This window comes from Chlorocebus sabaeus, chromosome 10 (genome assembly GCF_047675955.1).
Source record: "Chlorocebus sabaeus isolate Y175 chromosome 10, mChlSab1.0.hap1, whole genome shotgun sequence".
Classification (NCBI taxonomy): Eukaryota; Metazoa; Chordata; class Mammalia; order Primates; family Cercopithecidae; genus Chlorocebus; species Chlorocebus sabaeus.
The window spans coordinates 120291496-120305621 of NC_132913.1; the positions used below are offsets into that span (position 1 = coordinate 120291496).

At 38.3% G+C, this 14126-nt stretch overlaps 1 protein-coding gene and 1 pseudogene across 8 annotated transcripts in view; both read left to right on the forward strand.

Moving 5' to 3' along the window:
• Positions 1 to 14126, forward strand: part of GIGYF2 (GRB10 interacting GYF protein 2) — a 164361-nt gene that overhangs the window by 84057 nt on the left and 66178 nt on the right. For 6 of the 8 annotated variants that reach the window (XM_007966669.3, XM_007966672.3, XM_007966674.3 and 3 more), the window contains 4 exons: positions 7488 to 7667; positions 11043 to 11260; positions 11353 to 11515; positions 11603 to 11791. In XM_007966669.3, coding sequence (XP_007964860.3) covers positions 7488 to 7667; positions 11043 to 11260; positions 11353 to 11515; positions 11603 to 11791 — 750 coding nt within the window. The remainder of the gene's footprint in view (positions 1 to 7487; positions 7668 to 11042; positions 11261 to 11352; positions 11516 to 11602; positions 11792 to 14126) is intronic. The other 2 variants (XM_007966675.3, XM_007966676.3) reach the window with 1 other exon arrangement.
• LOC119625457 (U6 spliceosomal RNA) lies at positions 3266 to 3360 on the forward strand (annotated as a pseudogene).

A 14126-nucleotide genomic window follows, 5' to 3' on the forward strand; every position in this document is an offset into this window, starting at 1 on the left:
ACTGAAATAATTCACTGTATATCTATAAATGTATCACATTTTTCTTGAGAACAATAACATCTTCAGTTGGAGTGCGATTTCTGGCCTATGTAAATAGGTAATCTCACAGCTTTAAAACTTTAGCCCTGGTCTCCATGTTCTTGCTTACATAGTGTACTTAGCTTTCTTTTGAAGATGTGTAGTCTCTTTCCATTTCCACATGTCCAAGCCAACTACTAATTGCCTTCCCACAGATTTCAGGCAGCCTCTGGGTGTGTACCAGCAGACAGCTGAGCATGAGGGCTGTAGGGTTATGGTACATATTCAAATGGCCTGAGGACCTTTTTCTGAGATTCTGATACACGGCAGCTTCTACAGTCTCTACTGTTTTTTCAGGACTCATATTAACCAGCTGAGCAGGTTATTTATTCCTCAGGGAGAAAGTTGTAACTCTCTTGGTATAGAATTTAAACTGCTCTGTCCTAGCCACCGTGAGTTTTGTTTATAAGTAATTGTAGGGGAGAAGGGTGGTAAATATCAACACTTGGGTGGGATGCCCTTTCACCGTTTACTCTGGTATTAGAATATTTTTTTGGTGTTGATCAGAGAATATATATCTGAATAGAGTAATACAAAGTCACTCCTTAAAAAATTTGTACATAAACAAGCTTCAAAGTCTGTCCCATAATTCCACTTTTGCTTGTGGAGATTGGGCAGTTGTAAGCTCCAAGTCTCACAGCTGTAGATTTTGTTGGCTGAGTGCCTCTTTGCTCCATCTGAAGTTTTCCATAAACACTATTTTTGGCCGTGGGTCAAACATGCACACAGGTGCCCTTTTACTGCTCTTTCTCCTTAGGAAGTCCACTCAGTTAGACCAGGCAAAAACCAACACTGCATTTTAATTTAATTTAATTTTTAGATGAATCCTATTTGGACTTAATACGCTGAGATTGTAACAACCAAGTGTTTATTGCCACTGGGGAAATTATTTATATATGTAGTACATATGTATTTTAGCACCTTTACACAATTTGCTTTTAACATAAGGACATAAAATATACGTTTTCCTCATAGTCATGTTTGCTATATTGAATGGAAAAAAAGACATTTAAAATTTGTGTTTCTTTGCCTTTTGAGGGTCACAGACACCTTTAAAATTCTGACGAAAGCCGTAGACCCTTTTCCCTGAAAGAAGAAGAAAGCACGCCAGCACAGAGTGCACTTCCAGTGCAAGGCTTCACAGCCCTGAGCTCATTCACTGACTGTAGATTAGGAATATTTGGTCCAGGCATGAGTTTGTAAATAATTCAATATGGTTTACTTTAAAATCATCTTGTTTGTAAATCTGTTAAGATTTTAAAAATAAGTCAACTGAAATACAGTATTTGGTTAGTCAACTTAGTCATGGTGCTGACGTTACAGAAGGAGGAAGCCTTTGATTTTGAATGCTGAGGAAGGGCCATGTAACTCTCACTCAGTTTAGTCTTCGTTACTATGAATTGTTGGAATTTTTAGACGTGAAGGGAACTTAGAGGTCATCTTCTAAACTGCCCATGAATGACTAATATTTATCATTTATTTATTTTTATTTTATTATTATTATTTTTGGAGACAGAGTCTCGCTGTGTTGCCCAGGCTGGAGTGCAGTGGTGCAATCTTGGCTCACTGCAACCTCCATCTCCTCGGTTCAAGCGATTCTCCTGCCTCAGCCTCCTGAGTAGCTGGTACTACAGGCATACACTACCAGGCCAGGCTAATTTTTAGTAGAAACTGGGTTTTGTCATGTTGGCCATGCTGGTCTCAAACTCCTGACCTCAGGTAATCTGCTCGCCTTGGCCTCCGAAAGTGCTGGGATTATAGGAATGAGCCAACATGCCTGACCTATTATTTATTTTAAATTATATCAGGAATACATATACATATATATTTTTTTAAATTCAAATTACGAAGATGACGGTCTCCTTGGCACTCCCAACCACCCATCCAAATTTACACAAGTAAATCTGTAATCAATTTGGTTAGAAGGGATTTATTTTAATATTTTAGGGGATCGCTTAGATACAGTATAATTTTTAGTTATAGTAGTAGTAATTGGAAATGTGTGTTTTTATGACTATATTTGAAGTCACCTTCTAAATAATTTCTAGAATAAAATTTTTATATTGAAGAGGTTGGTCTTAACCGTTTTTTTTTTTTTTCAGGAGCATACATTTTGAAATCATTCTGTGGGAAGATGAAAACAAATTTAGTTCTGTGTCTCCCCTTTTTAGAGATGTTGACACTTTCACCAGAATGTACCATGCATGATTTGTCTACTACCCTTTTAGCTTGTTATACTTAAATCCCAGATCTCCTTCTTCCCATTTCAGTTTCTCTAGAATTTCTGGCTGCTTCCAGTGGGTCAAATTTATGAGTGAACCATTAAGAATCATTTAGTGTAGAAATAAACCATAGGTTAGGAGTTTGAACACTGCCTAGGTTCTGTTTCTGATTTGGTTATGATTCAGCTGTGTGGCCTTGGGAAACCACCTTACAGGTATCCCTGTCCTTGCAGAAGCAAGAGAGTTAATGATAGTTGACTTAATCTCTTGTGGTTATTATGAAGATCAGATGAGATAGATTAACACATTTTGTCTGCTGAATTAGGTTGTTTATTTACCTGTGTGTCCATGGACCTGGAGATCAGGTGCTGTGTCTGAGCCTTATCTTTGTTTTTAATCCTGTGTCTATAATTGTGTTTGTCTGTAAAGGAGTGAGTCATTTAATGATTGCTAGAGGTTTGAGTAAAACAAACAAGCAAACAAATGGTGAATTAGTACTATTTCTTTCTTAAAATTTTGTTACGTTTTAAAAATTATAGGTAAATATAGAGATGAGGTCTCATAATGTTGCCCAGCCTGGTTTCAAACTCCTAAACTCAAGTGATTCTCCCTCCTCAGCCTCCCAAAGTGCTAGGATTACAGGCATGAGCCACCATGCCTGGCTGGTAGTACTGTTTCTTTGGAAAAATATTCAGTAGTAGTAAACTAAGTTGAGCATACTGCGACCTAGCAGTTTTAATGCTAAATATATAGCCAACAGAAATCCAAACATATACTTACCAAACTCAGGTCCAAGAATATTCATAGAAGCACAATTCTTATGATAGCAAAAAGGTAGAAAACAACCTAAATGTCTCTAAGCAGTAGAATAAGAGTAATACAGTGTGGTTTGTTTATACAGTGAGATCCTGTACAGCAATGTAAAAGACCAAAATATTCCCTGTAACAATGAGAATGAATCTCCCGTGCTTGCTTCGGTAGCACATGCACTAAAATCGGAACGATACAGAGAAGATTAGCATGGCCCCCGTGCAGGGAGAATGAGTCTTTCATAATGTTCAGCAAAAGAAGCCAGATATAAGTGAATATTCCATTTTATAAAAAAGTTTAAAAGCAGACAAAGCTAATATTTGGGGCTAGATACTAGGATACTAGGATAGTGTTTATCTTGGGAAGGGCTGATTTGGGAGGACACATGAAGATTTTTGAGGCTCCTTAAAATCTTTTTTTAAAAATCTAAGGTGGTAGTTAAATTATATGTATTTGCTTTATGAAAACTCTGTCAGTTGTACATTTGTGATTAGTGTACTTTAAAAAAATGTTTTCTTAAAGAGGTAGGGAGATGAGTGAAGTCCATTTAAAAGTTCTTAAGGTCTTTTCACCCTTATGAAAATGAGCACGGCCCCTGGAGGCAGGACTTACATGGCTTGATGAAAAATGTGGCTGTACTAACAAAAGAGAAACAAATTTAAAACAACCTTGTGATTCTCAAACCGTTGGAAAACCTGTAGCTCATAAAGTTTGAATGACCAATTCTACATTCCTTGTTTCAAAAAGGATTTGAGGCAGAAAATTTGAAGATAAAGAGGAAAGCAACACCAAAGAAAGAATGATGAGATTTGGAGTCATTAGACCTGGTTTCAAATTCTGGCTCCAATTATTTTTTGTTTTGTTTTGTTTATTATTTTTGTTTCTTTTATTTATTTATTTTTTAAGTATTTTGTTTTTTATTCCTTTTTTTTTGGCTCCAGTTCTTATCTGCACACCTTGACTAGTGAAGACTCATTTCCTCATTTGTGAAGGAGGGGGTGGAGGTGTTGTGGAGAATGAACTAGCCTGAATTTACATGAATACTAGTTCCAAATCATTCTACATGAATATTGGTTCAACCCGTTTTGAACAATACTTATTCAGAAATTTCTATAAAGGAGCTTAAATTTTGTTTCTAGGTGATTATTTACACATAATAACTTCTTTTTTTTTTTTTAGTTTACTAAGTCAGATCTAGGTGTGTGTGTGTTTGTTTGTTTGAGACAGAGTTTCACTCTTGTTGCCCAGGCTGGAGTGCAATGGCATGATCTCAGCTTAACGCAACCTCTGCCACCCGGTTCAAGTGATTCTCCTGCCTCAGCCTCCCGAGTAGCTGGGATTACAGGCGTGCGACACCATGCCCGGCTGATTTTTTGTATTTCAGTAGAGACGGGGTTTCTCCATGTTGGTTAGGCTGGTCTTGAACTTCTGACCTCAGGTGATCCGCCTGCTTCGGCCTCCCAAAGTGCAGGGATTACAGGTGTGAGCCACCACGCCCGGCCTCAGATCTATTTTTTTAGATAGCGTCAATAGATTTTTTTGTAGTGTCAATAAAGTTTACTTATGTACCAGTAACAATTACATACAAGGTTCAAAAATTTAGCTCCCTGAAATTCAGCATCCCTGAAATTCAATGGATAGGATTTTCTCATAACATGATCACATTTTTAAACAGCCTGTTTAGGGCAACAGTTGGAAATATGTGATGAAGAAACTGAATAAATTATGCAGAAGTGCCGTTCTACATAATTTACTAAGAGATCAAGGCAGAAGGATCACTTGAGGCCAGGAGTTCAAGACCAACCTAAACAACATAGCAAGACCCCCATCTCTGCAAAAATTAAATGAAATGAAATTTTAAAATTAGCTGAGTGTGGTGGCATGTGCCTGAGGTTCTAGCTACTTACACAAAATAATTTCTAAAAGCTGCAATATAGTTTTTGATATGTCAGATATTACATAATAACCACAATAGATTTAGATTCTCAGGTGATATAATTTGGATGTTTGTCCCCTCCAGATCTCATGTTGAAATGTGATCCCCAGTGTTGGAGGTGGGGCCTGGTAGGAGGTGTTTGGGTCATGAGGGTGGATCCCTCGTCCCCTCCCCACTGTAATGAGTTCAAGAGTCTGGGATCTCTGTCATCTTTCTGGTTCCCTCTCTCACCACATGACATATTTGCTCTCACTTCACCTTCCACAATGAGTAACAGCTTCCTGAGGTGTCACTGGAAGCCATGCAGATCCTGGTGCCATGCTTGTATAGCCTGCAGAACCATGAGCCAAATAAACTTTTTTTTTTTTTTAAATAAATTACCCAGCCTCAGGTATTCCTTTATAGCCATGCAAAATGGACTAATAAACCAAGGAAAGCCAGAATATAATTCTGACATTCCAGACACATCCTGCAGGTAAGAGCAAGGTCATAGATAATAAAACCCTTGCCTGGTGGTTGAAAACAGCGAACATTTATTATCTCAGTTTCTGTGGGTTGGGAATCTAGAAACATCTTATCCTAGCTGGGTAGTTCTGACCCAGGGTTCTTGTAAGGCTGCACTCAAGGTGTCAGCCCATGCTGCAGTCTCTCAAAGCTCAACTGGGGTTCCATCCACTTCCAGACTCACTCATGTTTCTGGTGGTAAGCCTCAGTTCTTTGCCATGCGAGCTTCTCCACAAGGTCTGTGTCACTACATGGCAACTAGTGTCCTTCAGAGAAAGTGTCCAAGATGGAAACTGCAGTCTTCTTTAATATTGTAAGTGGCATCTCATCACTTCAGCTGCGTTCTGTTAGTCCAGCTCATAATTAGAGGTAGAGGATTCCACAGAGATCAGCAGGCTGGGATTGTTGGTGAGCTCTTAGAGGCTGCCCACCACAATAAGAAAGCAGCAGATCATGTCTTCCCATTCTTCCAAGATATTTTATCTTTCAATAGAATGATACCTTAGTAGCAGACTAACAACCATATGGGCAAGCAGGATGCTGAATCTCAATATATGTAAGATGGAATATAACAGAATGACCAGAAATTAGAATCTCATTTTCATATGCTGTTGTTCAATTTTTTTTTTCACTTTTAGTATGGATTAATTAAAAGGATTGAGTTTGTCATTATGAGAACATGAACTTTTATTGTCATAAACTGAGGACATCAATGTATGTTATTCTAGATTTTCAACTATTTTGATGTGAGATTTTATAAATGTTATGAGTTACATATGTTAGCACATGTGGAATGGTGACTGAATAATTTGTTTGCACAATTTAGAATGATCTTGTCCTTTTAAAATAGCAATTTAGTTTACTTGGTGTACCAGGCTCTCTTGACATTAATGTAACTTTTTAGATATTAAGTTAGATATAGCTTAACTTTGAATTCTGTCCAAAAGCAATTTATGGTATGCCTGTATTGTATTAGGTGCTAGAGTAAATGAGGTTATACTACTTTTCAATTTTTATTTTTATTTTTGTGGGGCAGTGGGGGACGGAGTCTCGCTCTGTCGCCCAGGCTGGAGTATAGCAGTACGATCTCTGCTTACTGCAACCTCCGCCTCCCGGGTTCAAGTGATTCTCCTGCCTCAGCCTCCTGAGTAGCTGGAATTTCAGGCACTTGCCACCACACCCAGCTAATTTTTGTGTTTTGAGTAGACACGAGGTTGCACCGTATTGGCCAGGCTGGTCTCCAACTCCTGACCTGTGATCTGCCCTCCTCGGCCTCCCAAAGTGCTGGGATTATAGGCGTGAGCCACCATGCGGCCTACTTTTCAGTTTATAATCTGTTTTGGAATAAAAGAGGGCCTGACATGTACAGATACCATGTTTAGGCAGAATCACCAGTAGGTGTTGGTTATATAAAGTATGTTGTATAATGAAAAATACCGTATAACTTTAAAAAGTATGTGCTGGTAAGGAGGGATTGGCAAGATACAGTGTTAGTGAAAACAGCAAACAAAACAACATTTATAGCATCCAGAGGGTGGCGTTTGTGCGTGTGGATGAGGGAGCTATGTATACATGTGTAAGTGTACCCACAGACAGTGTTTGGAAGACTTTATAAGAAACTTGATGATGGTTACTTCTGGGGAATATGACTGAGGGTCTTGTGTAGGAAGATGGACTTTCCATTGCATGGCTTTTTAAAAAAAAACAAAACTGTACATAATATTTTTGTTAAAAAATAATTGCACAGTCTGTGAACATTCAGCCTTAAGAAATGTGTCTAATAATATATGCAAATATCCACAGTTATTTTAGTGATTTTTTCCTGAATATTGAAATGGACACATATGCAGGAAAGCTTGATTTGAACTGTGAAGTTTGTTTTCAAAATCTTTACTGGCAGAGGCTCATGGTTACTTACCATATTATTTTCTTTATAGGGAGACCAAATTTTGAGGAAGGTGGACCAGCATCAGTAGGGAGAAAGCATGAATTTATACGCTCAGAAAGTGAAAATTGGCGCATCTTTAGAGAGGAACAAAATGGAGAAGATGAAGATGGAGGTTGGCGACTAGCTGGATCAAGGAGGGATGGAGAGAGGTGGCGACCTCACAGTCCTGGTAAGAATTCTGAGTAAAGGTCCATAGGGACTGAAATAAGGGGAAGTTTGATGGAAATAGGGATTAAATGGAAAAGATAAACTGGCTTAAAAAAGGTGGGGGAGGATTCATATTATTTATGCTGTCACAGTTTTATTACTAGAAAAAATTGCAACATAAAAATTTCCTACTACATCTGTTCAGTTGATTGAAATCACTTTTCTATTTTTCTGGGGCAAATAGTGTAGTTTAATGGGAAGCACCCGCTCTCAACTGCAAAAATGAGGGTTTCATTCAGTTTTGCCTACCTCTAAATCTTTGAATCTTTTTTCAGCATTCTTTAAGATTTATAAATGTATAAAAATTATACACTTGAAATATGTGCTTCCCTCCCCAACAGTGGGTGTTTTTCCTAGCAAGAAAGGGTTTATTCTTTCATTTTTTCCCCTCGAAAATGTGATTTAACCTTATTTGAAGAATAAGCTTTAAAGCTAGGTCAGAAACATAATCACAAGTTCATTCTTATGTCCTTCTAACTTTAGAAGAAGGAGAGAGAATAGTACTGATTAGTGGTTTTTAAAGTTCTTCTGTTTGTCTCTTAAGAATGCTTCAAACTGTTCTTCTTGGACATTAGATATGCTGGTAATTGAAGACACTAGTGCTTTGTGTTAAAGTTCATATCCTACCACAGTGCTGATTCCATGCCTCATGATAATCAGATGCAACTGTAGTTCCAATCGTGGGGTCATGCAAAACTGAAGCACACAAAGTATGTGCATGCCCTATGAATTTCATGTGTATGACAGTATTTTATCAACCATGTGCCAGAGAGGCTTACCTTTAATACAGGAAATCATGATAATGTAAACTGTTTTCACTTTTAAAAATCAAGTTATTAGCAAAACCACTAGCTTAGATCTGGGTAGACATTATAACAGGCATTCAGAATATTTTAAGGAAGTGGTAGGTAGATAGAAACATACTGAAGTTAATGTTTGGGTAGGGTTAGGATGCTTTTATACCAACTCTTCATGGCTGCCTCTTGGGTGGGTTTTCTGTCATTAGTGGGCATTGTTTACATCACAAGATCTAGACAATTTTCATTAGTCTGTGTCCTGAGCCAAATGTTATAGTTCTCTAAAAGGCATTTTATGCTGAGCTTGTCCGTAGGCAGAGGGTTTGTAGACTATGTTCCCAACAAGCATTCAGTGAAGAATGGATAGGATCTGGGTTGAGAGAGAAACGAAATTCCAGCTGGTCAAAAACAAACAAGGTGAATGTTTTGGAAGATGAACAGTGTTTTTTGAGCCCAAATGTCTGATGTTGATTCTATTAAAGGGAGCTTATCAAAGTACCTCCCACCCAACAACTTAGAATTTGGATATATATTATCTTCTCATCTTTTCTAAATCTTTCTTTCCCCCTAATATTTGACTTTCATGTCATTTTTGTCATCAACTTGTGTATCTTCCAGAACTTTTAATCCATATACATATATGTTTTTTCAGTCACACCTGTGGCTGAAATCCATATATTTTTAAAAGATAGTTTGGGGGATACCAAGATATATGGATGTGAAAAAACAGTGTAAATGCATTTTAAATAAAGAATACTATTCACTTTTTAAACCTAGTATATTCAAAGTATAGCCTGAATATAGCAGTTTTCATATGTTAACTCTTAACATTTGTTAGTTTATGGTTAATCTTTTATTAAGATTTGAGTAAAACTTTAAATTATTTTAACTGCTTTTATCTTTATGAAAACAGGATCCAACTTTAGTTTAGATGCAGGGTCTGTAAATCAGTAGTCGGCCTTAATAAGTACCTTACGTGTCTTACTTGCTGTATTTAGTTTTGTGAGTAAAATTTTATGAACTACTGGTAAGATAACATTATGGGATATAAAATAGGGCTTCCAGCTGGATGCGTATGGAGGTGGGACCATTAAGGACAGGAAGGCATCCAGTCTGGGAGCTGAACCTAAGAAACTCAGTAAGAGGAAACATGAGCCAGGTACCTAGAAGGATAGATTCCTATCATGATGTACATTTAGACTGTTAGAAATGAAAGCAGTACAGAGGGCTCTGGAATTCATTTGATCATGAAGACTTTTTTTGCATAATGGCTCAAGGTTTCCATGTAAGCAGTCTGGGTATAAAATTCCTTAGTTCTCATAGGAATTAGTAAATAGTGTTTTGTTGTTGTTACATGAAGGGATGGGAGTGTGGGAATAAGATTTCTTTTTGTGAGTGGCTTATCAGATGCTACCTGTATTTGGCTTTTTAACATTTTGCCCTTTGTTTTCCAATTTGATTTTTAGATTGCTGGTTTTTGCAAATTTTGTCCCAATAGTGAGAACATTTAGCTCTGGCCACATTTCTTTTTCTTATCCCCCACAGAGAAGGCAGTCAAGGATGGAAAATTCTAATAGGTTAAAGCCTGCTTTTTTAAGACTCTTTAAGACTCTGTCAGAGTCTAGGTCTGTCAGATTTTAACAAGAGTTTCCGTTTCTTTTTTTTTTAGAAAAATACCTTAAGTAGGATCTTTTATTATGAGGCAGTCTTTTTTTCTGTTGGGAAATGTGGATTTAGGAATGCCCTTGGGAGTGTTATATGGATAGGGAGAATTAAGAGATGAGAAAGAAGGGAAAGGAGAGTAAGCATGTTATTGTGGAACAAGCAGCAGAGGGTACAGAATTGGATTTTAGTTCTACTTTGCCATACGCGAGTTACTTCTGCTGGCAAAGTTTTAGTTTCTCCTTAAACTATAAAATTAGGATAGTGGACTTTATAAAATCTCTGTGACAACTTTCAGCGCTGTAAATTTCATGAATTTTGGGGGGAGAATCAGAATTACAAGTGGGAACCTGGCATTAATAAATAGGCATGATGAGTTTGATATTATAAATTGACACAGGGAGCTGATTTTATCCATAAATGATATTTTCATGGGAAGAAAGAAAATGCTTTAAGATTGGGCAAAGGGAAGGTATAATCTTCAGTATGAAAGGATGTCTAGTGCATTAAGTCTGGATGAGGATTTGGCGGCTAATCGGTATTTTAATCAAGTACCTAGGACTTATTAAAAGTGCTTACTTGGAATACAGTGTCCTTTAAATGTGCTTCATTTTAGATTTATCTTTTAAAGCTTTAGAGTATGTTGCATGGCTCAGTACTTAAGTACTGTTGTCGTCTCATAATGGTATGAGACGACATACTTACATACTTACTGAACTCTGAACTTACATTTAGTTGCCTAATGTTCTCTTTACTAGGTCAGTCCATTTGAGTTTGTAGTCACTTGTAGTTTTCTCCTTTATTTTCTATTCCCGCTTTTCTTTTTCAAATACTGTCATAAAACTTTTCTAAGGTTTGTGTCCTCCTTCTCATCTCAGATGGCCCTCGTTCTGCAGGCTGGCGGGAACACATGGAACGACGTCGAAGGTTCGAGTTTGATTTTCGAGATAGAGATGATGAAAGGGGTTACCGAAGGGTTCGCTCTGGCAGTGGGAGCATAGACGATGACAGGGATAGCTTGCCCGAATGGTGCTTAGAGGATGCTGAAGAAGAAATGGGCACATTTGACTCATCTGGAGCATTCCTCTCTCTAAAAGTAAGAAATGTGTTTTAAATGTCATGACCAACATTAACCTTATACCAAAGCCAAATCTGCTGTTGATCTTTGGTTTTATTCTCTTGCTACAGAAAGTGCAGAAAGAGCCTATTCCAGAAGAGCAGGAGATGGACTTCCGGCCTGTGGACGAAGGGGAGGAGTGCTCTGACTCTGAGGGTAGCCATAATGAAGAGGCCAAAGAACCTGATAAGACAAATAAGAAAGAAGGAGAGAAAACAGATAGAATAGGAGTTGGTAAGGCCTCTTCTTGCCCTTTACCTTTTTTTTTCTCCATCAAACCAAAACTTTCCTAAGTTCAACTAAGATTACTTCGTGTTCCAGAAGCTAGTGAGGAAACTCCCCAGACCTCATTATCATCTGCTAGACCAGGCACTCCTTCAGACCATCAGTCTCAGGAAGCATCACAGTTTGAGAGGAAAGATGAACCAAAAACCGAGCAAACGGAAAAAGCTGAAGAGGAGACTCGGATGGAAAATAGTCTACCAGCCAAAGTGCCCAGCAGAGCGGATGGTATGTATTTGTGGGAATAGACAAGCTAAAATAGGATTCTGCTGAGGCCAGTGATCACTGATAAGATAGGCTTCTACTTATGCCTCCTAGAACTGCTTTTAGTGGGTGAATTATCAGAATAGATTATTTTACCAGTAAACCCAGTCAAACAGGGCTTCTCACTTATGTGTCCGTCTCAGAATTTACCAAAACAGAGAATCTGCAAGGGTGGAGCTCTGGAATCTCCTGTCCCAAGGTGTTATGACATCGCCACCGTGTCATTACTAGTGAACTGGGTGTCAGATCCTTTGCATTAGTTTGATTCCCATATCAGACAGTTACCTTCCTTTCATGTGTTGACTGATTATGTGCCCAGCTTAAATTACCAGATGACACACCAAAATGCCATTGTTCTAAAAGAGGCCAAGAAGAGAACATATATGAATCTGTGGCACAATAAGCTTAAAATATATCTCTTTTTCAGTGTTAATGTATTGGTTTAAGTTGCTCATATACTTCATTAGGCAATATTAATGCTCATTTCCATGTTTCTTCTTGTACATATTAAAAAATGTCATTGTAATGCCTGACATTGAAGAGTTGCTTGATTCATTTACCGTAAAAATTCATACCTTTTAACATGACATATGAGACACTGTACAATCTGGCATCTGCTTCCCTTTGTGCAGTTTCATTGCCAGCCTCTTTACCTCCCTCACATTCTACTCACCAGCCTCAAAGCCTTCTAGGTCCTGAAATATCTCCTGTTTTCTAGGGTTCATACCTTAGCACATCGTTTTCTCTGTTCTTGAAACTCTCTTCCATCCAAAGCCCCCAGACTAGGGTAGGTGTCTTCTTCCTTTGTTTCTTAAACAATCAGCCTTATTTCTAACATAGCATTATAATATCATAAAGATGTTTATTACCTTGTTTTCCCAGTAGACTGATACTTTGAGAACTCAAACCAAGAATTTTTCAATTTTTTAAATGTCTAGAACAAAGCTGATTTTTTTTTTTTTTTAAAGAGATGAGATTCACTGGGTGTGATGGCAAGTGCTTGTAATCTCAGCTACTCGGAAAGCTGAAATGGGGGAGATCACTTGAGCCCAGGAGTTTGAGAACAGCGTGGACAACATAGCAAGACCCCTGTCTCTAAAAACAAAATGAACAACAACAAAAATGAGACAAGGCCTCGCTATGTTGCTCAGGCTGGATCCAAACTCCTGGGCTCAAGTGATCCTCCTGCCCTTAGCTTCTTGAGTAGCTCAGCAAGTACTTGAATCTGTACTCTACATAGCAGGCACTGTGAGACTGGTATATCTTTGAGACAGTTTGATTTGTAGTAGGATATGCCCCGGAACTACTTGTGGTACATTCTTTTGAATAAACATGCTTGAAGCCTTATTCAGGAGATTCTTGGATCAAGTCTAGATATGCATATTCTGAGACGGCTTCAGAGATGTACATTAAAGGTCAAAACTCCAGATTTATAGTGTGTAGGGGAGATAAAGCGTGTGTGTATCACTATTCCAGAGCACAAAGTAAGATAAGGGTTCACTGCTGGCAGACTCTTGGGATACTTCAGGAAGTAGGTGGTCTCTGAACACATCTTGGAATAATAAATAGAATTTGGAGGTAAGTGTAGCTAGATGAATTGGGAGAAGGCATTCCAGTACTAGGAAGCAGTGAAAGCTGAAGTGAAGAAGTGGGACTGATCCAGGCTTGGGCAGGAAATCAGCTCTTGTTTTTATCTGATGAAATATGAAGTGTGAAAAGGAGGATATTGGGAAACATGGTTAGAACATGGATTTGACAGCGGGGTGTAGACTATCTTGTGATGACAGTTCAGCTTCACTCTGACCACTCAGACTCCTGAGTAGTCACTATGGGGTAGATAGTACACCTGTAAAGGGAAGTTGTGGCAGAGGAGATGTTAAAATAAGTATTGGCAGGACTCAGTCATTGACTGGATATCAGGTTAAAGAAGAGGCAAGAGCCAAAGAGGATTATAAGAGGATTATGGTGCCATTCACATGAAAAGAAGAGGGAAGAGCCAAAGAGCCTGAGAGGATTGTGGTGCCATTCACCATAGAGTGGAAGTCGAGGAGCACACTGGGGGGGGAAGAGAATAAATTCAGTTTTGAACAGTAATTCTGAGGTGTTGATGAGAAGAAATTAAGTGGAGATGGCCAGAGAGCAGTTGTGAATGAGGGACTGTAGCTAGATGGGAAGAGTTTAGGGCTAGAGAGAGAATGAAAATTGAAAATATTGCATGCACTTATTAGGGGTAAGAAGAAAAGTGGACTGAGATTAGAACTTTGAGTAAATCCCGTTTTTAAAGGGTAAAGGAAGAGGA